Source organism: Dendrobates tinctorius, unplaced genomic scaffold, assembly GCF_039654945.1.
Source record: "Dendrobates tinctorius isolate UK_male_01 unplaced genomic scaffold, ASM3965494v1 ptg000164l, whole genome shotgun sequence".
NCBI classification, from domain to species: Eukaryota; Metazoa; Chordata; class Amphibia; order Anura; family Dendrobatidae; genus Dendrobates; species Dendrobates tinctorius.
The window spans coordinates 10,998,098-11,022,369 of record NW_027361831.1 but is presented as its reverse complement, the minus strand read 5'-3'; the positions used below and the strand labels follow the sequence as shown (position 1 = coordinate 11,022,369).

The window sequence follows — 24,272 nt, the reverse complement described above, 5'->3', positions numbered from 1 at the left end:
GAATGTTCAATCTCAATTTTTTTGTGGATAACCACACAGAGTCCCTTACCTTGAACATAGGTGCAGGCCTCCGAAACCTATCGGCAGACCTTTTATATCTCTCCTGTGAAGTAGATAGTGATTCCTTCAAGGTTTCAAGATTCTGTCTCATTGCCGCCAACCTCTCATGAACTGCAGGCTCAAGTGCATCGATCGGGAATCTGAGAATACTGGGATGATAACCCAGGTTGGCAAAGACTAGTAGATGAATTCTGAGAGTTGTTGTAACAAATTCTGCTAGCCGAAGCAACTCCAACTAGTCATCCTGCAAATGGCTGATAAAGCATCAAAGATACTGTTCCAAAGTCTGATTAGTCCACTCCGTCAGCCCATTAGTCTAAGGATGATATGCAGAAGACAGACAAGCATTAACACCAAGTGCAGAACAGAATCCCTTCCAGAACCTGGACGTAAACTGTACTCCCCGATCGGAGATAATTTCGTCCGGAACTCCATGCAGCTGGAACATATTCTGGGTGACCAGATCTACCGTCTCCTTGGCAGAGGGAAGACCAGTATAAGGGATGAAGTGGGCAACTTTAGTAAGGCGATCTATAACCACCAGAATATAATTATTTCCCCCAGAGGTGGGCAATTCTAACATAAAGTCCATCAAAATAGACCCCCAAGGGTAGTGGTTGTAGCAATCCAGTAGGTGATACATGAGGAGTCTTAAAGCATGCACATACTTCACAAGAGAGAACGCAGCCCTTCACGTCTTTCAAACAGGTAGGCCACCAAAAAAAAGGCTGAGGAACTCCTGTGTCTTCTGTACCCCCCGATGACCAGCCAACTTGGGAGTCATGGACAAACTTGAGGACCTGCAGCTTTACGGCCTCCGGAACGTATAAACATTGATCCCGGTCCCACATAACTGTTTTTGAGAACTAAATTCACATCAGCAGTCAGGTTGGCGAGAAATGGGTCTGCGTCATAGGCCTCCTTAATGATCTTCCATATGTCCTTATTCTGAATGATTCCGACAAAGTTGACATCAGACAAGATGGTCTTGGACAGGGTCCCAGGTATGGAATTTGTGGCATGAATTCAGGACAAAGCATCCCCTTTCCCATTACGTGACCCTGGGCGGTACGAAATGACAAAATTAAGTTGGTTCAAAAATAGACTCCAACAAGCCTGCCGTGGAGAAAGACATCTAGCAGATCTAAGAAATTTCAGATTGTGATGATCCGTGAGCACAATAACTTGTTGTGCTGCCCCCTGCAGATAGATGGTGCCTCCATTCCTTAAATGCAGCGATAATGGCTGGAATCTCTTTATCTCCCACATCATAGTTCTTCTCTGCAGCGGAAAGTCTGCGAGAAAAAAAAGCACTTGGACGTAACAAACCCTTGTCTCCCGTTCTTTGTGAGATAAAGACCCCCAGAGCACAGTCTGAAATGTCCACTTCCATGATGAAAGGATGTGCTGGGTTAGGGTGAATCAGTACAGGTGCAGAAGTAAACCAGGACTTAAGACAATCAAAGGCTTCCTGAGCCTGTGAGGACCACAAGAAAGTCTTTTCCTTCTTGGTTAGCTTTGCAATGGGTCGAACAATCTCAGAGAAATTATGCATAAATCGTCTATAAAAATTTGCGAATTGAATGAAACGCTGTACCTCCTTGACATTTTTAGGTGCAGGCCAATCAAGAATAGTTTGGATCTTACTTGTCTCAATGTTAAGGCCCTGTGGTGAGACGAATTTACATTTCTCATGCTTAATGTAGAGATTATTCTCTTTTAGACGTCTCAGGATAAGTTTAACATGCTCCTGGTGTTCCTGCAATAAATCAGAAAAAATCAAAATATCGTCAGATAGATCACGACAAATTGGTCTAACAGATCTCTAAAAATATCATTAGCCTGATGTTGGAAGGTTGCCGGAGCATTGCAGAGACCGAAAGGCATCACCAGATATTCGAAATGCCCATACTGATATCTAAATGGAGTCTTCCATTCATCTCCAGAGCGGATCCGAATCACATTATATGCTCCTCGAAGATCCAACTTAGTGAAGACTTTTGCAAGTCGTACTCTTTCCAGCAGTTCAGGAGTCAACGGTAAAGGGTAGCGATTCCGGATGGTTACCTTATTGAGCTCTCGATAATCAATACAAGGTCTAAGGTCTGTAGGATCGCTACTACCAATAGGTGGCGCTGTAGAGTAAAAGTCCTCTTTCTTTCTGAAGAGGCAATTTGCATACAAGGTCTAAGAGTTCCATCCTTCTTTTTAATGAAAAAGATAGGTGCTCCTGCCGGTGATGAGGAGGGGCGAATGAAACCCTTAGCCAAATTCTGATCAATGTATTCCTTCAAAGGCTGTAGCTCCGGAGCTGGTAATGGGTAGACATTCTTGAATGGAATAGCTGCCCCCGGAAGCAGTTCAATAGGATAATCATAATGTCTGTGAGGAGGAAGCTGGTCTGCTATTTTCTTCTCACAAATATCTGAAAATTCATTATAAATAGATGGTACTAAAGATACCTCAGTGGCACTTTCCGTGTCCCGAGGATTTGCCTGGCTCGTTACTGTTGTTTCTCTTGATAGGAAAGTGATCTCCTTGATCTCCCAGTTGATAGGATTTTGCAACTGTAACCATGGAATTCCTAAATTTAAAGGGAAATGTGGTGAGATCAACATAAACGATAGCATTTCCTGATGACCAGGTTCAATGGAGACTTCCAGAGGTGCAGTTTCCTGATCTACTGGTCCAGAAAGTAGAGGGGAACCATCCACCATTTCCAAAGTTATCGGGGTGGCTTTCTGCTGAGTCTGAATGCCATGTTCCTTGGCAAAGGTTAAGTCCATAAAATTACCACCTGCCCCTTAATCCACCATAGCTGGAGGCGATCCATTAACCCGACAACCGGATCTTAATAGGAAGGGCGCAATGTGTCTCTTTATCCCTCTGTGTTTTCTATGTACACACGCGGCTCTGCTCCGTACACCTCGTACACACGCGGCTCCGCTCCGTACACCTCGTACACACGCGGCTCCGCTCCGTACACCTCGTACACACGCGGCTCCGCTCCGTACACCTCGTACACACGCGGCTCCGCTCCGTACACCTCGCACACACGCGGCTCCGCTCCGTACACACGCGGCTCCGCTCCGTACACCTCGTACACACGCGGCTCCGCTCCGTACACCTCGTACACACGCGGCTCCGCTCCGTACACCTCGTACACACGCGGCTCCGCTCCGTACACCTCGTACACACGCGGATCCGCTCCGTACACCTCGTACACACGCGGATCCGCTCCGTACACCTCGTACACACGCGGATCCGCTCCGTACACCTCGTACACACGCGGATCCGCTCCGTACACCTCGTACACACGCGGCTCCGCTCCGTACACCTCGTACACACGCGGATCTGCTCCGTACACCTCGTACACATGTGGCTCCGCTCCGTACACCTCGTACACACACGGCTCCGCTCCGTACACCTCGTACACACGCGGATCCGCTCCGTACACCTCGTACACATGTGGCTCCGCTCCGTACACCCTGCATACACACGGCTCCGCTCCGTACACCTCGTACACACACGGCTCCGCTCCGTACACCTCGTACACACACGGCTCCGCTCCGTACACCTCGTACACACACGGCTCTGCTCCGTACACACACGGCTCCGCTCCGTACACCTCGTACACACACGGCTCCGCTCCGTACACCTCGTACACACACGGCTCCGCTCCGTACACCTCGTACACACACGGCTCCGCTCCTTACACCTCGTACACACACGGCTCCGCTCCGTACACCTCGTACACACACGGCTCTGCTCCGTACACCTCGTACACACACGGCTCCGCTCCGTACACCTCGTACACACACGGCTCCGCTCCGTACACTTCGTACACACGCGGCTCTGCTCCGTACACTTCGTACACACACAGCTCTGCTACATCCCCCCTGTAAACCCCTCCTGACCCCACACAGAAACTTCCCCTCATCCAGCACCATGACAACCAGTACAGCAGAGTCCTGCATACACTGAGGCCCCTGATCATGTGACCCCTGACTCCTCCCCTCCTGTGACCTCATCCCAGGTCCTGTGCGCACAGAGCAGCCATATATGTGGAGTGCTGCTCTGCAGGTGGAGGTAGGTGCTGCAGATTCCTCATTATTGGGGGGCCATGTTATTAACCCCTTCAGCCCCAGTATCTGTGTGGTGATGCTCCAGGAGACATCTCTTCTTCCTCTCCCTGCGGTGTCCTCTGTACAGTGTAATAGAAGCCTGTTGGGGACGTATAATTCCAGGAGACAGAGCTTATTACTTCTTGCCGCTGTGTCTGTATTTCATCTCCTCTATGTAGGGCTGTCCTATCGTAACTTTGGCGCTTGGCTGCCCGTTCTTCCGTGTTGTTCCCGGGTGGGGCGGTGGAGGCCGATCTTCCTTCTGTGTCGCCGCCTCAGAGGTTGATCAGCTGAGATTGGAGCTATCTCTAATCAAGGCTGTTACATTGGGCTCCTGGTTGTCAATGTATTTACATTTAACCCCTTCACAACATCTGCCATACACGTACGGTGCAAGTTGGAAACTTGTGTAATAGGTGAGGGTTCACGGTGTGAGCTCACCCCGTACTCGGCATGTAAACTCTGTGTGTTACAGCTAGAAGCTGCCTCTAACAATTATTAACCTATTATCAAGCTCTGACAGCAGCATTTACCACAGGCTGACACGGGGAGCGTCATTCCATGTGCCCATGACGTGGTATTAGGTTGCTGATGGATTGCTATGACAGTCAGTGGTCTTCTGAAGCCCCTCTTGCTTGTCTTTACTGAGATCCTTTGTCTGCCTATGGCCAGGCTTCAAAGGAGAGCATAGTTTTCGTTCTATGCTGTGGTATTGCTGCATGTAGCATAAGCGATCCGATGATTGCAGCTTCAAGTCCCCTAAGGAGACAGACAAGCAGGGGCATAACAATGCAGTCCTAGCTGCAGAGCAGAGACCCACCTGGTCCGTGCGCTGCAATACATGCTGCCGGCCAGTAGCCGATGTTGGCGTACATATGACTGGGGGTACATAACAGTGGTGTTTTACACTCCGGACACTTGCACATTGAAGCCAGCATCAGAAGTGGACGCCATGCATTGGGGGAGCTGATGGGCGGTGAGTATGATGTTTGATTTTTTTTCTTTATGCCATAAAGAACAGTGGAAGAATGGGGGACATACACCAGATGGGAGGACATACATACAGTGTGGAAAATAAGTATTTGATACACTGACAATTTTGCAAGTTTTCTCACCTACAAAGAACGGAGAGGTCTGTAATTTTTATCGTAAGTACACTTCACCTGTGAGAGACACAATCTAAAAAAAAAAATCACAGAATCACTTTATTTTTGATTTTTACATACCGTATATACCACCATATATATTTGAGTTGAAGCCGACCCGAGTATAAGGAGAGGCACCTAATTTTGCCACGAAAAACTGGGAAAACTTATTGACTCGAGTATAAGCCAGATATGCATTGTCCCCTCATCCCTGTCCTGGTATGCATGGCTCCCAGTCCCTGTCCTGGTATGCATGGCTCCCCCGTCCATGTCCGTGTATGCATTAGCCCCTCATCCCTATCCTGGTATGCATGGCTCCCCCATCGCTGTCCTTGTATGCATGGCTCCCCCATCGCTGTCCTTGTATGCATGGCTCCCCCATCCCTGTCCTTGTATGCATGGCTCCCCCGTTGCTGTCTTTCTATACATGGCTCCCTCTTAACTTTCCTTGTATGCGTGGCTCCTTATCCCCTATTCTTGTATGCATGGTTCTTGGAAAAAAAAAAACATCCTACTTACCTTAACTGTGCACCCTCGCTGCATCTCGTTCGGCGCCAGCAGCGATCACGTGGCCCCGCTCATTAAGATAATGAATATTTACTCCACCTTAATGAGCGGGGCCATGTGATTGTTAAGCCAGAAGAGCTGCTGGCGCCGGAACGAACGAGATGCAGCAAGGGAGCGTAGGGAAGGTAAGTAGGATGTGTGCTGGAAGCTGCGGCTGTAACTGTGCATGCTATAAGAGTATGTGCACATGCTGCGGATTCTGCTGTGGATCCGCTGCGGATTGGCCTCTGCGGATTCGCAGCAGTTCTGCAGACAGTGTACAGTACAATGTTATCCAATGGGTTTTCAAATCTGCAGTGCACATGCTGCGGATTTTTCCGTGCGGATTTGCTGTGGTTTTTAATCCGCAGTATATAAATTCTTTTTGCGGATTCCGCAGCAGTTTGCCACCTGTTCCATTGTCCAGGTGTCAAACCGCAGGCCAATCCGCAGGAAAACCGCAGGTCACTTTACCTGTGGTTTTGCCTGCAAATCCGTGCGAAAAAATCCGCAGGTGAATCCGCAGCGTCTGCTCATGGCCTAAGAGAAATGAATATTCACTGCCATCACAGTGAATATTCATTTCTCTTTAGCAGAGCAGGCACAGTTGCAGCCGCAGGCTCCTGTCTTTGTGACCTGCTGCATCCAAACACTACAGCAGGGATTTTGGCCCACTCCTCTATACTGATCTCCACATTTTTCAGGTGTTGGGCAACATTGAGTTTCAGCTCCCTCCAAAGATTCTATTGGGTTCAGGTTTGGAGACTGGCTATGCCACTGTATGACCTTTTCAGGAAAGCACCCCAAAAGTATGATGTTTCCCCCACCATGCTTCACAGGTGGGACGGTGAGTTTGGGGTTGTACTCATCCTTCTTCTTCCTCCAAACATGGTGAGAGGAGCTGATACCAAAAACTTCTATTTTGATCTTATCTTGCCACATGATCTTCTTCCATGCCGCCTCTGTATCATCCAAATGGTCATTAGCGAACTTCAAACAAACCTGGACATGTGCTGGCATGAGCAGGGGACCTTGCGAGCCCTGCAGCATTTTAATCCATGTGGGATGGGTTTACCGTGACAGAGAAGAGCCAGAAGACCGCAGTGTCTAATTTCTCCTACTCCTGCACTAGCATTTCACCTTCATATTAAACGGTGCAGATTTCTTTTAGCAGTGCAGGGGTTAATCTGTGAACAGGGCAACCTGAGCATTAGGGACAGCGAAGGAACCCCTGGTCCCTGGACACCCGACAACAGAGCTGTGACACCATGATGGCATAGTGTTTTACTAACGGCAATGTTTGAGACTGGTCTCACCTCTCTTGAGATCATTCACCAGGTCCTCCTATGTACTTCTGGGCTGATTTCTGACCTTTCTCAGAATCCTCCTTGCCACACGAGGTGAGGAAGATTGACAGTCATCTTGTGTTTCTTCCATTTTCTAATAATTATGGCAAAAGTTGATGCCTTCTCACCAAGCTGCTTGCCTAGTATACTAAAAACATATGTGACATGCACAAGTGTGAACAAGTCGGTCAGACAATGCTCACACCACCCAATGGCTGAAACACAACAAGAAAACACATGCACATAAATGAGCTGTCTTACACCACAAGCCCATATACTAGGAGGCGCCTGTCTGTATCCTGTTCATTTAGACACTGTTCACATGTTCAGGCTTTAAATACATTAGATAGGGACTGCTTCGTGAAGGGTTACCGTGACGTGGTGAAGCGGCTTGGTATACATTTTTTGCAAAAAACGTATCGACTAAATACCCTGTATTTGTTATACAGCACTTGCTGATTGCTGTCATGTTTTTTACTGCAGAGTATTTTTGCAACTTTGTCATTTTGTGTTTTCTTGTTGTGTTTTGCCTAGTATACTGTAGCCCATCCCAGCCTTCTGCAGGTCTACAAACTTGTCTCTGGTGCAATTAATACAGGTAATGAGTGCAGAGTTGGAGGGATGCTTAAAGAAAAACTAACAGGTCTTTGAGAGCCAGAATTCTTTCTGGTTGGTAGGTGATCAAATACTTATTTCATGCAATAAAATGCAATTAAATTTTTTAAAAAGCATACAATGTGATTTTCTGTATTTAATTTTTAGATTCTGTCTTTTACCTATCATAAAAATTACAGACCTCTCCATTCTTTGTAGGTGGGAAAACTTACAAAATTGGCAGTGTATCAAATACTTATTTTCCCCACTGCTCCTACTGTAGTTAGCTCAATGTTGTGAATTCGGGACAAAGCCACACCCTATTAACCCCTTTCCTACATTAGACGTACTATTCCGTCCATGTGACCTGGGACCTAAGTCCCAAGGACGGAATAGTACGTCTAATGCGATCAGCTGCGCTCACGGGGGGAGCGCAGCTGATCACGGCCGGGTGTCAGCTGATTATCACAGCTGACCACGGCCGGGTGTCAGCTGATTATCACAGCTGACACCCGGCACAATGTGTCAGGGGCGGTCACGGACCGCCCCCGACACGTTAACCCCTGGCACACCATTATCAAACATGATCGTGGTGTACAGGGGGTTAAAGGAAGCATCGGCAGGGAGGGGGCTCCCTCCGTGCTTCCCTGCGACCCCCACAGCGGCGCAATGTGCAGCGCCACTGCGGGGGTCGTCTTCCCTGCAGGTCCCCGGATCCAATATGGCGACGGGGGCCTGCAGGGAGCTGGCTTCCTCACTGCCCGCAGAGCGCAGGCATGAGGAAGCCTGCAGAAGTGCGTGTAACAGATTGCTGATCTGTCACAGGGCAGTGATGTCCCCCATGGGACATTATAATAAAGTAAAAAAAAAAAAAAAGTGTAAAAATAATTTTAAAAAAATCGCTAAATAAATTAAAAAAAAAAAAAATTCCCTAATTCATTTTTTGAAAATAAAAAACAATAAAAGTACACATATTTGGTTTCGCTGCGTAATGACCCACCCTATAAAACTGTCCCATTAGTTAACCCCTTTAGCGAACCCCTTAAAAAAAATAAAAAACAAAGCAAAAAATAATAATTTATTATCATACCGCCGAACAAAAAGTGCAATAACGCGCGATCAAAAAGACGCATATAAATATCCATGGTACCGCTGAAAGCGTCATCTTGTCCCGCAAAAACGAGCCGCCATACAGCATCATCAGCGAAAAAATAAAAGTTATAGCTCGCAGAATAAAACGATGCAAAAATATATTTTTTTTATATAAAATTGTTTTCATTGCATAAAACCGACAAAACATAAAAAAAGACATAAATGAGGTATCGCTGTAACCGTACTGACCCGAAGAATAAAACCGCTTTATCAATTTTACTGCACGCGGAACAGTGTAAACGCACCCCCCCAAAAGAAATTCATGAAACGCTGGTTTTTGTTCATTCTGCGTTCGAAAAATCGGAATAAAAAGCGATCAAAAAATGTCACGTGCTTGAAAATGGTACCAATAAAAACGTCAACTCGTCCCGCAAAAAATAAGACCTCACATGACTCGGTGGGTCAAAATATGGAAAAATTATAGCTCTCAATATGTGGTGATGCAAAAACTATTTTTACAATAAAAAGCGTCTTTTAGCGTGTGACAGCTGCCAAGCATAAAAACCGCCATAAATAGTAAATCAAACCCCCCCCCCCCCCCCCTTAGTTAGGGAAAAATAATAAAATAAAAAAATTTATTTATTTCCATTTTCCCATTAGGGCTAGGGTTAGGGTTGTAGTTAGAATTGGGGGGTTTCCAATGTTTTGGCACATCAGGGGCTTTCCAAACGCGACATGGGCGTCCGATCTCAATTCCAGCCAAAAAAGTTAAATGGCGCTGCTTCCCTTCCGAGCTCTGCCATGTGCCCAAATAGTGGTTTACCCCCATATATGGGGTATTAGCGTACTCAGGACAAATTGGACAACAACTTTTGGGGTCCAATTTCTCCTGCTACCTTTGGGAGAATAAAAAATTGGGGACTAAACGATCATGTTTGTGGAAAAAATATGATTTTTTATTTTCACGCCCGCGCGTTATAAACTCCTGTGAAGCCCTAGGGGGTTCAAGGTGCTCACCACACCTAGATAAGTTCCTTGGGGGGGTCTAGTTTCCAAAATGGGGTCACTTGTGGGGGGTTTCCACTGTTTGGGCACATTGGAGGCTCGTCAAACGCAACATGGCGTCCAATCTCAATTCCAGCCAATTTTAGGTTGAAAAAGTCAAACGGCGCTGCTTCCATTCCGAGCCCTGCCGTGCGCCCAAACAGTGGTCCCCCCCCACATCAGCGTACTCAGGACAAATTGTACAACAACTTTTGTGGTCCAATTTCTCCTACTACCCTTGGGAAAATTAAAAAATTGTTGCTAACAGATCATTTTTGTGACCAAAAAGTTAAATGTTAATTTTTTCCTTCCAGGTTGCTTCTGCTCCTGTGAAGCACCTGAATGGTTAATAATCTTCTTGAATGTAGTTTTGAGTAGCTTGAGAGGTGCAGTTTTTAGAATGGTGTCACTTTTGGGTATTTTCTGCCATATAGACCCAAATGTGACTTCAAATGTGATGTGGTCCCTAAAAAAATGGTTTTGTAAATTTTGTTGTAAAAATGAGAAATCGCTGGTCAACTTTTAGGCTATGTGCACACAATGCGATTTTTAAGCGTTTTTGCCACGATTTTCGGCGCAAAAACGCTTAAAAATCGTGTACAGAACGCACCCCATGCATTCCTATGGCATTCCGCACATGCTGTGCTAATGCTGCGCTTTTTTCCGCGGCGGAATCGCATCGCGGAAAAAATCGCAGCATGCTCATTCTTTTGTGCGGAATCGCAAAGAATTGCCGCGATTCCGCACCCATAGGAATGCATGGGAATCGCTTACTTCCCGCATGTGGCTATGCCCACCATGCGGGAAGTTAAGCGTCTCATGTGCGGTTGGTACCCACGGTGTGGAGGAGAGGAGACTTTCCTCCAGGCCCAGGGTACCATCCCCCTGTAAAAAAAAAAAGAATAAAAAATAAAAAATCGTGGTATATTTACCTTCCGGTGTCCCGCGCTGCCTTCCCAGCCTAAGCGTTCCCAGTAATGCCTTGCGGCAAGGTCCTGTAATGACGTAGTCTCGCGTGACTCTAGCGGTCTCGCGAGATCACTATAGTAACGCGAGACTACGTCATCACAGGTCTCGCAAGGCATTACTGGGAACGCTGAGGCCCGGGAATGCATTGCGGGACGCCGGAAGGTAAATATACCCCGATTTTTTTTTTTTATTTTTTTTAGCATTTTAACATTCTATTTTTTACTATTGATGCCGCATAGGCGGCCTCAATAGTAAAAACCTGGTCACACTTGTCAAACACTATGTTTGACGAGTGTGACCAACCTGTCAATCACTTTCCAAGCGATGCTTCAAATCGCTTGGAAAGTGCTTGAATATCGCACACGAAAATCGCGGCAAAATCGCGATCATAATCGCGGTGAAATCGCGCGGAAAAAACGCGCGATTTCTGGGAAGGAGTGCGGTTTTTAGTGAGCGTTTTAAAACGCTACGTGTGCCCACAGCCTTAACCCTTATAATTTCCTAACAAAAAAATTTTGTTTCCAAAATTGTGCTGATGTAAAGTAGACATGTGGGAAATGTTATTTATTAACTATTTTGTGTCACGTAACTCTCTGGTTTAAGGGCATAAAAATTCAAAGTTTGAAAATCGCAAAATTTTCTAAATTTTTGCCATATTTCCATTTTTTTATAAATAAAATTTCTTCACTATAACTTGCGTTTATCACTAAAGTGAAGTACAATATGTCACGAGAAAACAGTGTCACAATCGCCTAGATCCGTTGAAGCGTTCCAGAGTTATTACCTCATAAAGGGACAGTGGTCAGAATTGTAAAAACTGGCCCGAGTGTTAACGTGCAAACCACCCTTGGTGGTAAAGGGGTTAGAACTCCCAGATGTTTGCTGAGAATTGCTAGGTAGGCTACGTTCAGATGACTGTAAAGTCTCTCATCTGAGGGAATAAGGCCGATTATGCAAATGACACACGGTTTAAACTCTGATCATAGTTTGATCTGAGTTTTCTCATCGTGTAATCCGATACACTCTCGAATGAGGAGAAGGTGGAAAATTTTTCATCTTTTACCTTCAGTCAGTATGCGGAAATCGGACTGTAATACAAATATGTCAAATGTGACAAAATAATATTTAGATTTCCAGTGGAAATTATTTAAACTACATAGAAACAAGGTGCTATCTTTAAAGTAACCGGGAATTCTGGTTGTCAGTGGCTGTAGATGGTTATCCAGACATTCACCGATCCCCTAATTTAGGGATCCTATTCCCGATATAGGTCATAATGGTGGTGGGGAGGAGTAATTCTTTGTTTTAGGTAACCCATGGAATATGGGTACTATAGGTTGACCTATATATAATAATTTCCTGGCCTTAGAATCATTGACTGGTAGAATTGGAAGGGACCTCCTGGGTCATCTGGTCCAACCCCCTGCTCAAAGCAGGATTCACTCAATCATCCCAGACAGATGTCTGTCCAGCCTCTGTTTGAAGACTTCCATTGAAGGAGAACTCACCACCTCTCATGGCAGCCTGTTCAACTCATTGATCACCCTAGCTGTCAAAAAGTTTTTTTCTAATATCTAATCTGTGTCTCCTCCCATTCAGTTTCTTCCTATTGCTTCTAGTCTTTCCTTGTGCAAATATGAATAAAGATGATCCGCTACAATGTGACAGCTCTTTAGATATTTGTAGACAGCTATTAAGTCGCCTCTCAATCTTCTCTTTTGCAAGCTAAACATTCCTAAATCCTGTAAACCGTTCCTCATAGGACATGGATTGCAGACCAGTCACCATTCTCGTCTCTCTTCTCTAAACTTGCTCCAGTGTGTTGTCTTTTTTTAAAATGTGGTGCCCAAAGCTGGACATCGTATTCCAGATGAGGTATGACCAAAGAGGAGTAGAGGGCAATAATGACTTCACGTGATCTAGACTGTATGCTTCTGTTAATACATCCCAGAATTGTATTTGCCTTTTTTGCTGCTGCATCACACTGTTGACTCATATTCAGTCTGTGATCTATTAGTATACCCAAGTCTTTTTCACATGTGCTGTTGCTTAGCCCTATTCCTCCCATTCTGTATATGCTTTTTTCATTTCTATTGCCCAGATGTAGTACTTTGCATTTTTCCCTATTAAAAACCATTCTGTTAGTTGCTGCCCACTGCTCCAGTATATTTATTTATATCTTTTTGAATTCTCTCTCTCTCTATCTATCTCTTTCTCTCATTAATACCGAATGATAATCCCTTGTCTAATATTTTTAAATAAGAGTGTGGGATCAGACTTCAATCTTGTATATGTACTGGGGTCATTTATCTAGCCCAAAACTAAACTCTCATACAATGTAGCCTCTCAAACCACCATACACCCCTTCTTATCTAATTGGCAAAAGACTAGATTAGTGTACATACGAAGTTCTTTTATTGCCATAAATTACTTACTGGTAAAATTCCTATGAGTCCTATTCTGGTTCAGCCAAGAATTTTGCTGCCAAACATGATAGTAATCTGTTACACTTTTCCATTTTTTGGAGTAGAAAAAGTTCATTATCCTCCAAGAGGAGACAGATGGCAATAGTGCCTTATGTTACAGAAGGCATACTGGATATTAAATTTAGAGAACAACTACCCTAACGGGATAAAAGTGTTCTTTTTTTTCTATATCTATTAAAGTTTTGTTATTTGTATTGTTACCTCTGTCAATTTATTTAACAGTTGTATCTCTGTTCTCCTTAAACACCTGTTGTGTATCTTTTGTTAATCACTGGTGTCACGGCTGCGGCGGTAGCCGCCGCCGCTCCAGCAGCGGCGGGGCCCGCCGCTGCCAGCACTCACCCGTCCTCCCCTCGCGCTGGTTCCGCCTCCTCCTCTCTCCCGTCCTCCTGGCGCCGACGGGCCACGTGCACTCGCTCTAGGGCGCGGGCGCACGCCCTGAGGGTTCCTTAACCCTGCAGCGCCCGCCCAGAGCTGTGAGGCCACCAATGAGGGCTGTGCACAGGCTATATCAGGCGTCTCCAAGATGGTGGAGACGCCTGATTATCGTGTGCCTTGCCTGCGGTGCTCTGGCCGGGTTGCAGGAGCCTTCCTGTAACCTTCCTCCTATTCCTGCCTTGTTCCCGTCTGGTACTCTGTATCTCCGTCCTGTACCTCAGTGCCCAGTTCTGTGGTTCATATCCCCGTCCTGTACTCGGTGTCCTGTCCCGTACTCTGTTTCTCCGTCCTGAACCCCAGTGCCCAGTTCAGTGCTCCGTATCCCCGTCCTGTACTCCAGTGCTCTGTCCTGTACTCAGTGTCTTCACTCGGTACTCCAGTGCCCAGTCCTGTACTCCGTATCTCTGTCCAGTACTCCAGCACCCAGTCCTGTACTCCGTGTCTCCGTTCTATACCTTGACCTGCACTTCCTACCCCGTTCTGCATTCTATCCTCAGTCCTGTACCTTTCACTCATCCGTACCTCCTGTGAGCCGTCCCTCTTGGTACCGGCTGTCGCGGTTCTGACCTCTGCGGTCCTGCCCCTAACGATCCCTGTATAGGGGTCGGTTATCACCTGGCGTGCTCGGCCCAGGGGCTCCAGATCCGCGACCCAGAGGGTCCACTCTTGGACGTTGTCCGCTCCTGAACGTCACAACTGGTTTCTGTGATTGGTCCTGGCTTGTCTAAAAAGACTATTGTTATTCTTGCTCTACTATGATTAAGGGCGTCCTGGACTGAAGAAACGCATCTGCTAAATAAAATCTTTGTTTTATTGAGCTGTTGGAAGTGCCGCTCTTCCTCTTTTTTCCTTACACTTTGCTATATATGTGTAAACACAGGTACCCTAATATTGTCCAGCCCTCTGAAAAGAGTTCTCCTGTCTCAATTACCTGTACAAGCTATAACTTTTTGTCTACACACAAAAGACATCCTTGTTGGTACTGCCATGGTCTTTTGACCTAAAAGGAGCTCCTGCATGTTAACTAGCATTTCCTGCTCCTTTATGCCCATTGTATTAATCTGAGTCTGGAAAATGCAAACTGTCAGCAGTTTTCTTTGACAGCCCTTGTCCTATTGCAAATACTGTAAAAGAGAGAGGAGGAAGTGTGTGTGTGGGGGTGTGTGAACGCCCCTTCACTACCGGCTTCAGAGATTTTAATATTTTCCATGACAATGTGTTATACAGAGGTCAGTGTGATACCATGTGATGATAGACCTGTTGGATGGGTAAAAGACGTGCACTCTGCAGCATGGCATGGGGCTAGGATCGTGAAAGGGTTAGTCCTGCTCTTAGCTACACATCAGGAGGTGAGGAGGGCAGGTGATTTCAAATCTTCTGACATCTACAGAAACCTATGCAAAATCGGCAAGTATTGTGAAAATGTCCCAATCTACTGACCTCTATTCTCTTCTTCTAAGATTCTCATTCAGTGCATACTTACATCACTATATAGATGAAATTACTATTATAAGAAGCATTCAGCATCCTTGGTACTTTATACATGCGATTGTTTGTTACACTGGCTCATCTTCATCCCATTCAGGTCCCTACATTCTCTCAGAGGAGAGCTTCTATCTAAGAGAAGATTCCTGATTGATTCTTCAAGGATGGATAGGAACAGGGACAAGATGGTGGAGAGGATATTACACCTCACCCTAGAGATCCTCTTCCGGCTTACTGGAGAGGTGAGAGATTCTGATGACGTCACATTACATCATTCTTATCTATGGGAATAACAGATGGACAGAACTGGAGAGGTGAGGACTCTGGGAATGTCTGTAGTGAGATTTATTAATGTGTCTCTCCATAACCAGGATTACACAGTAGTGAAGAAGACCTCTAGTGAGCGCTGTCAGGCCACTGTGTCTGAGGGTTGGCGAAGAACCCTAAGACCAATCACAGGGCCTTCACCTCATCCCCTCATACATGAGGACTTCAATAACCAGAAGATCCTAGAACTCACCTACAAGATGATTGAGCTTCTGACTGGAGAGGTGACACTGCTGGGAATTCTGGGACATTATACATTAACGCTATGAAGGGATGGGGGGATGACGCTATCATTGTATGTGTCAGGTACCTATAAGGTGTCAAGATGTCACCGTGTATTTCTCTATGGAGGAGTGGGAGTATTTAGAAGGACATAAAGATGTGTACAAGGACGTCATGATGGAGGTTTCCCAGCCCCTCACATCACCAGGTAATAGACAGGACTAAATACACAAAGTCTATAATTATCTTTTTTATAAAGAATGAATTCAGTCCCTGTTTGTGTTTCCTCCAGATCTGTCCAGTAAGAGGACAACACCAGAGAGATGTACCCGTCCTTGTATTCAACAGGACTATGAACAAGAAAGTCCCAATGTTCCTCAGGATTATCAGGTAGATGGAGAGAAGGTGTCATGAGATCTCCCCTATGTGTAGACGGCTGTGAAGGTCTTATGCTCAGTTTTGTTTTACCTATTATATGTTTTATACTTGTGTAATGAGAAAGTGGAGATGGCAGGATTAGAGCTGATCATAGATGTGACTTTTACAATATTTGTTTCAGGTTAAAGATTTGACCCATTTTAATACTACAGAGACATATGTGAGGCGTGATGAGTGGTGTGAAGAGGAGATTCATACAGATAACCTCCCAGGTGAGTAGTAACTACTAAATTCTACTCAATCATTGGCTGGTACAATTACCATATTTTTCGGATTACAAGACGCACTTTTTTCCCCCAAAATTTTTGGGGAAAATGGCAGTGCGTCTTATAATTCAAATATACTTTACCGGCCGCGGTGGAGCAGGGTCCCAGGGTCGTTGCTGCAGGCCACAGGCTGGGATGAGGGGGTGTTTGGAGGTGTGTCACTGCGGGTGTTCGATGGTGCAGGGGCGCCACTGACATTTTGTGAAAGCCCGGGACCCCAGCACTTCCATGGTTTACTTTGCGGTGGACTCCAGGGAAAATGGCTGCTGGGGGCAGTGCATGCACAAATGGAAATCTCGGCACCAAGATCTCGGGAAATGAGATCTCAGCGCCAAGATCTCCATCTGTGCATGTGCAGTCCCCGGCGGCCATTTTCCCCAGAGTCTACCGCAAAGTATACCATGCAAATACGGGGGCTCTGGGCTTTAACAATATGTTGGCGGAGCCCTCGCACCACCAGACACCCCCAGTCCGGGGTCCGCAGCATTACTCCTCTTCACTGCAGCCACCACCCTCGGTAAGCAATAAGACACATGGATTGTAAGTAGCACCACCATTTTATTAAAAAAAAAAAATTCCTATACTTCTCCTCAAAATTTGGGGTGTGTCTTATATACCACCAAATACGGTATGTGTTGTATTTTGTACTGTATGAATCTGCAAAGATGCTGAAAGGTTGAATTGCTCTCCTTGATGAGTCTTGAGTTCAGCCTCTGTCTCAAAGCTGAAAATGAATGTCTTCTTCAGTTTTTCTTTTGGACAGAGGATGACAGATCACCCTCAGTCCAAAAGATCACCATCGTGACAGGTACTGGGGGTCCTTTAGCTGGCTCCTGGCTGTCATGGTGTTCAGGAAAAAGCATACCTCCTATTTCTTATACTTTGCCACTGTCAGAGATTGACAGCCGATCATTTAGTAAGGAGAATAATCTTTGTCCTCTATTTTCATGTAAATCATCTTACAATTGCAGCAATTCTGGATTAGTACACCCAGCGTTGTGCTTGAGTGCATGTAGCACTGACTTAAAGGTCCTTTTTTATTCCCAACTGAACACTTTACTGGAAAAGATTGGTGATGTGAACTCGAAGCCATGAAGAAGTTGGCTTCAACGAGAAGTGAATATTTTAAAGAGCACTACCTGGTGGCCTAATCTCATCTATTGCCACCACTGTCTTACTAAGTGATGATTGGATTTGACTACGATTTGTATAGAAAGTTAACATTTTGTTTTCTGTTGGCAGATGAATATACCAGAAGGTCAGAGGGATATATGATATTTTCAGATTTTAATTCAGATAATCGTGGCATCACAGCAACTACTTACAAAGAATATGACTTTATCTCAGATACATCACCAGCTTTTCATAGCAGAGAACTATCATCTGGTACTTTTCAACATGTCCTATCTTCTGATTCATCACAGACTCTTGAGCAAAATATAAGTACCAGAAGTGATATTAAACATCAAAAACCTGGCATAGGTGAGAAGCGATTTTCATGCTCAGTATGTGGAGCGTGTTTTAACCAAAAATCCAGTTTGGTTAGACATGAGAGAAGTCATACAGGGGAGAAGCCATTCTCATGTTCAGAATGTGGGAAATGTTTTCAGCAGAAATCAAATCTTGTTACACATGAGCGAACTCACACTGGGGAAAAGCGATATTCGTGTTCTGAATGTGGGAAATGTTTTACAGAGAAATCAAATCTTATTCTACATAAGAGAAATCACGCAGGGGAGAAGCCATTTTCATGTCCAGAATGTGGGAAATGTTTTATAGGAAAATCACATCTTGTTCGACATCACAGAATTCACACAGGGGAGAAGCCATTTTCTTGTTTAGAATGTGGAAAATGTTTTAGAGAGAGATCTAATTTTTTCAGACATCAGAAAGCTCATACAGGGCAGAAGCCATACTCCTGTTTGGAATGTGGGAAATGTTTTATATACAAGTCACATTTTGAGAGACATCAGTTATCTCATACAGGGCAATAGTCATTTAGCAATAAAAATCCTGTATCGATAGGCAAATGTATTCTAAATAATACACCTACATTTCGCTATGCATATAGGAAATTTTATCTTTGTTCATACAGTATAACTGCATCTTAAAGGGGTTGTACAACAACCCTTTTCTTCTATCGGAGCAGGCATTCCTCACAGAGAAGCCCTGGTATCCACGATCAGGACAGCTAAAGCAACTATCCCATACAAAGCTTGTCATGTTTATTAAAGTGTGAGGCTGCCAGAAGGAATAAAGTTAATTTTTTCCTGGGAGCCATCCTCTCATTACGGCGGATGCACAGCTTCAGAACGCTATTAACCTGCAAATTAACCCCATATCTGTAGGTTAATAGCGTTGCCTTTAACCCCTTTCCGACATCGGGCGTAAAAGTATGCTGATGTCAGTCTCCATCCCTTTGATGTGGGCCCGGCGCTGAGCCCACATCTTTTCCAGCACATGTCAGCTGTTTTGAACAGCTGACATGTGCCTTTAACAGCCGCGGGTGGAATCGTGATCCACACGCGGCTGTTAAGTAGTTAAATGCCGCTGTCAATCTCTGACAGCGGCATTTAACTCGCGCTTCTGGCAAGCACGCTGGAAATCCTGCCCATCGGTGACCTTGTCAGGTGATCGCAGGTTGGCATGACAACCAGAGGTCTCCAGCAGACGCTATGGTTGTCACTGCCGGATTGTTATGAATGCCACCCGGTGGTCGGCGCTCATAGGAAGTGAGCATTTCTGCTACATACAGGCGATGATCAGATTGCCTGTATGTAACAAAAAATATAAACGTTCAAATCACCCTCCTTTCACCCCCTTCAAAATAAAACAATAAAAGAAAATCAAACATACACATATTTGATATCGCCATGTTCAGAATCGCCTGATAAATATAAATTAAAATTAACCTGATCGCTAAATGGCGTAACGAGAAAAAAAAAGTCAAAACGCCAGAATTGCGTTTTTTGGTTGCCGCAACATTGCATTAAAATGCAATAATAGGTGATCAAAAGATTGTATCGGCACCAAAATGGTATCATTAAAAACGTCAGCTCGGCACGCAAAAAATAAGCCCTCACCCAACCCCGAGATCACGAAAAATGGAGATGCTATGAATATCGGAAAATGGCACAACTTTCTTTTTCATTTTTTTTTTTTTATTATTTATTTATTTTTTACAAACTTTGGAATTTTTTATTTCACCAGTTCGATAAAAAAGAACCTAGACATGCTTGTTTTTTTGAACTCATAATGATCTTGAGAATCATAATGGCAGGTCAGTTTTAGCATTTAGTGAACATGGTAAAAAAGTGGGATTGCACTTTTTTTGTTTGCAATCACACCGCACTTGGAATTTCTTTCCATTTTCCAGTACACGATATGTTAAAACCATGGAGTCGTTGAAAAGTACAACTCGTCCCGCAATAAACAAACCCTCACACGGACATATTGACTGAAAAATAAAAAAGTTATGGCTCTGGGGTTAAGGACACCACCACTTTTTTTTTTTTTTTTTCCGTTCTTTACTCTCATTTTTCAAATACTGTAGAGGTAACCTTTTTTTTTTTTTTTTTTTATCCTTTTACTGACAAACATACAAGGGCTTGTTTTTGGCAGGACAAGTTGTAGTTTTGAATGACTCTATTTTACAATAGGTAAAATAGCAAAAACATTCCAAGTGCGTTGAAAAAACCCTCAATTCCGCCATTGTTTTTGGGTCTTAATTTTATGGCATCAATTGCGCTGTGAGAGTAACATGTTAGATCTGACAAGGCCAGGTCAGTATGATTACGATGATATCAAACACATTTTTTTTTTTTTTAACTATTAACTATTTTTAAGATAAAACTTTGTAAAATAAATATGTGGCTTGTGTGACCATTTTTTGAGACCCATAACTTTTTTTTTTTTTTGGTCAACGAATCTGATCACTTTTCTTCAGTGTTTTGGTGACCAAAAACCACAATTCTGCCATTTTGATTTTTTTTTTTTTTTTTTACCACTTTACAACGTTTACCAATCAGGTTCATTATTTTGATAGATCAGGCTTTTTTAGACACTGCGATGCCATATATCCTGTATTATATATCTTTATATTCTTTACATTTCTTTATATTTATTTGGTAAAAAGGTTGATGATTTGAATATTTTTAAATATTTTTTAATACTTATTTTTACATCGCACTTACTATTTTCACTTTTTCAGTGCCCATAGGGGACTTCAACCTGGATCATTTGTACTATATGTGCCAATATCAGCGTATTGCTGTAAATGGTAAAAATAACAGTCTTCTTTGACGCCCAGCCACAAAGCTGGACACCACAGGTGAAAAGACATGACAGATACTGGTGCTGCCCCACAGCTTTCATAGCATCCCATTGACTCCCCACGATCGCATTGGAATGTCCAGCTGCTGGATCGCGAAACTTAAATGTCACTGTCATTTTTTGATAGCGGCAATTCAACGGTTAACAGCTGTGATTGTCAGTAGCATTGATTGCTGCTGTTGAAGACAGTTGCCAGCTATGTAATACAGGTGGCATCTGCCAGGTTTGGAGCAGGCTCATCTTCTGAGTCCGCCCTAAACGTCCTGACACGACCCATGGCGTAATCGTACATCATGTAGCCTTCGGGGGTTACAACTTGGTACCAAAGATGAATAAACATCTGCTTTGAATAGTAAGCCTAGGTTTATTTTTATTTAAATGGTAAGATATTGCCTTAGAACTTTCGGAGTTGGCAGACATTTCGTATGTAAATAGTTAAGTGAGAAATACATTCTGGATTTCAGGTTTGACAACACACATTCCGGGATTATCGTATTAACCACATTACAACACTAAACCTGGTTCTAGAATCTTCTATCCAACCATCCGCGCTGGAAAGAAGTTGCCACTGCTTATCATTGGTAAGACCCGATAGTCCTAATTTAGGAGGAACTAGCACTAGTGATTGGACCACCTCAGAAATGTCCAATATTTCAGTCACTAAGGTATGAATACTGGGACAGAACAATCTAGATGCATAGAATCTGCATTCTTCTATTGGCATCTATGACATTGTAATGTAGAAAATCCTAAATCTTTCCGTTTTCAGAAAACCCCTGACACCCGACTCACTTTGTTTTTATGAAGCAATCTTCTTTACTCACCCTCCCCGGATACAGTTCTTAGTCCCCACTGCTCCCATCGTCTGTTATTGTCTGCAGTGCTGCAGCCGATCACTGAATTTAGCTGCTCTGGATGGAGACACTGCAGACCATGGTAATACGTTTAGTCCACACAGGCTGCTCACAGTAGCATAAGCAACAAGCAGTCTGGTATGGTGTTGAAAAACAGCTTTGGGACACAGGGACAGACATACCGCCGGTGCAACTGCACCAGGACCCGAAAGTGGAGGGGGGGCCCCTGCTGGCAGAGGCATACTGCCCATAGCGGCAGAGTATGCAGCCGCTATGGGGCAGCTGGGTCAAGATTACGGGCGGGAGTGAGAGGGGCCCGGTGTCATGCAGTATCGGGCCCTCTCACTCCCTCCCGAAATCACGGGACCACCCAGAGTCGGGGAGAGAACGGCGCACAGTGTGCAGGACTTCAAAAAGGGGGCGTGTCATGCAGGTAGAGATGCTGGCCAATGAATGCTTTCCTCACCAGACTGATGAGAGCGCTCACTGTCTGCCGTCTCTGTGCTCCTGCAGGGCGCGTCCCAATGGTGTATACTCACCTGTATTCCGGGGCCCGGGCTGCACAGCACACAGGAGACAGCAGTGGAGGAAGAACAGGACTTACTGTGTGTCTTCTGCTCCCTCCACTTTTCCATTCCCAGTGGGCTGCAGCATCTCGGAGGAGAGGTCGGGGAGGAGGTTCACTGCTCGGGACAGCACGGCTGCAACAGGGGACTGACATCAATCCTCTCTGCTGAGTACCCATCACCCACAGTAGGGTCAGCAGCCCTTTCCAGATCTCTTAACTAAGAAGCTGACCTCCTCCAGGGCTCATCTGAACTCCTGATACCATAGATTAGTGTGTTTGTGTGTGTGTGCAGTATATGTGTATCTATGTGTATATATTTGTTTGTATGTATGTACATTATATGTATCTATGTGTGTATGTATGTGTCTGTACATCTGTGTGTGTGTGTGTGTGTGTGTGAATACGGTATACATGTGTGTATCTGTGTGTACAGTATATGTGTGTATGTATGGTATATGTACATGCAGTGTATGTGTGATCCATCGGATCGTGGCTAACTTGCTGATGACTGGGGATTTGACCCCAGAGATTCTTAGAACAGGGGTCTGCAGTCTCATCCTGGATGGAGCAGAGTTGTGCATGCTCGGCCTCTGCTCTCTCCATTATCTAAAGAGCTGGTGAGCGCTGTGCTTGGCTATTTCCAACGGTTCCGTAGACAATGAATAGAGCAGATACCAGATGATACAGACACCAGACATATAATGTAATATAATATATATATATGGTTGGGCTTTGCCGGTTCCAGCAGTAATCACGCAACTACAAGGAGGCGCTCTGAACACTTGCTGTCATGTGCCAACTAGATCGTTGGTCACGTCTGCAGTGTTCTATTCACTGACATAGCGGACACTAGTTGTCACCTGACTGCAAGTCTGACTAAGCTGGGACCTGCAGAACCGAATGCGAACGGATATATACAGTGGGGAAAAAAAGTATTTAGTCAGTCAGCAATAGTGCAAGTTCCACCACTTAAAAAGATGAGAGGCGTCTGTAATTTACATCATAGGTAGACCTCAACTATGGGAGACAAACTGAGAAAAAAAAATCCAGAAAATCACATTGTCTGGTTTTTTTTCATTTTATTTGCATATTATGGTGGAAAATAAGTATTTGGTCAGAAACAAGCAATCAAGATTTCTGGCTCTCACAGACCTGTAACTTCTTCTTTAAGAGTCTCCTCTTTCCTCCACTCATTACCTGTAGTAATGGCACCTGTTTAAACTTGTTATCAGTATAAAAAGACACCTGTGCACACCCTCAAACAGTCTGACTCCAAACTCCACTATGGTGAAGACCAAAGAGCTGTCAAAGGACACCAGAAACAAAATTTTAGCCCTGCACCAGGCTGGGAAGACTGAATCTGCAATAGCCAACCAGCTTGGAGTGAAGAAATCAACTGTGGGAGCAATAATTAGAAAATGGAAGACATACAAGACCACTGATAATCTCCCTCGATCTGGTGCTCCACGCAAAATCCCACCCCGTGGGGTCAGAATGATCACAAGAACGGTGAGCAAAAATCCCAGAACCACGCGGGGGGACCTAGTGAATGAACTGCAGAGAGCTGGGACCAATGTAACAAGGCCTACCATAAGTAACACACTACGCCACCATGGACTCAGATCCTGCAGTGCCAGACGTGTCCCACTGCTTAAGCCTGTACATGTCCGGGCCCGTCTGAAGTTTGCTAGAGAGCATTTGGATGATCCAGAGGAGTTTTGGGAGAATGTCCTATGGTCTGATGAAACCAAACTGGAACTGTTTGGTAGAAACACAACTTGTCGTGTTTGGAGGAAAAAGAATACTGAGTTGCATCCATCAAACACCATACCTACTGTAAAGCATGGTGGTGGAAACATCATGCTTTGGGGCTGTTTCTCTGCAAAGGGGCCAGGACGACTGATCCGGGTACATGAAAGAATGAATGGGGCCATGT

General features: G+C 44.7%; 1 protein-coding gene across 1 annotated transcript in view; it reads left to right on the top strand.

Moving 5' to 3' along the window:
* The window catches only part of LOC141053004 (uncharacterized), a 130,040-nt gene that overhangs the window by 60,800 nt on the left and 44,968 nt on the right, over window positions 1–24,272 (top strand). The window contains 8 exon segments of the mRNA XM_073550325.1: window positions 4,022–4,149; window positions 15,430–15,571; window positions 15,701–15,880; window positions 15,963–16,086; window positions 16,171–16,268; window positions 16,438–16,528; window positions 17,825–18,569; window positions 21,443–21,495. Coding sequence (XP_073406426.1) covers window positions 4,022–4,149; window positions 15,430–15,571; window positions 15,701–15,880; window positions 15,963–16,086; window positions 16,171–16,268; window positions 16,438–16,528; window positions 17,825–18,569; window positions 21,443–21,495 — 1,561 coding nt within the window.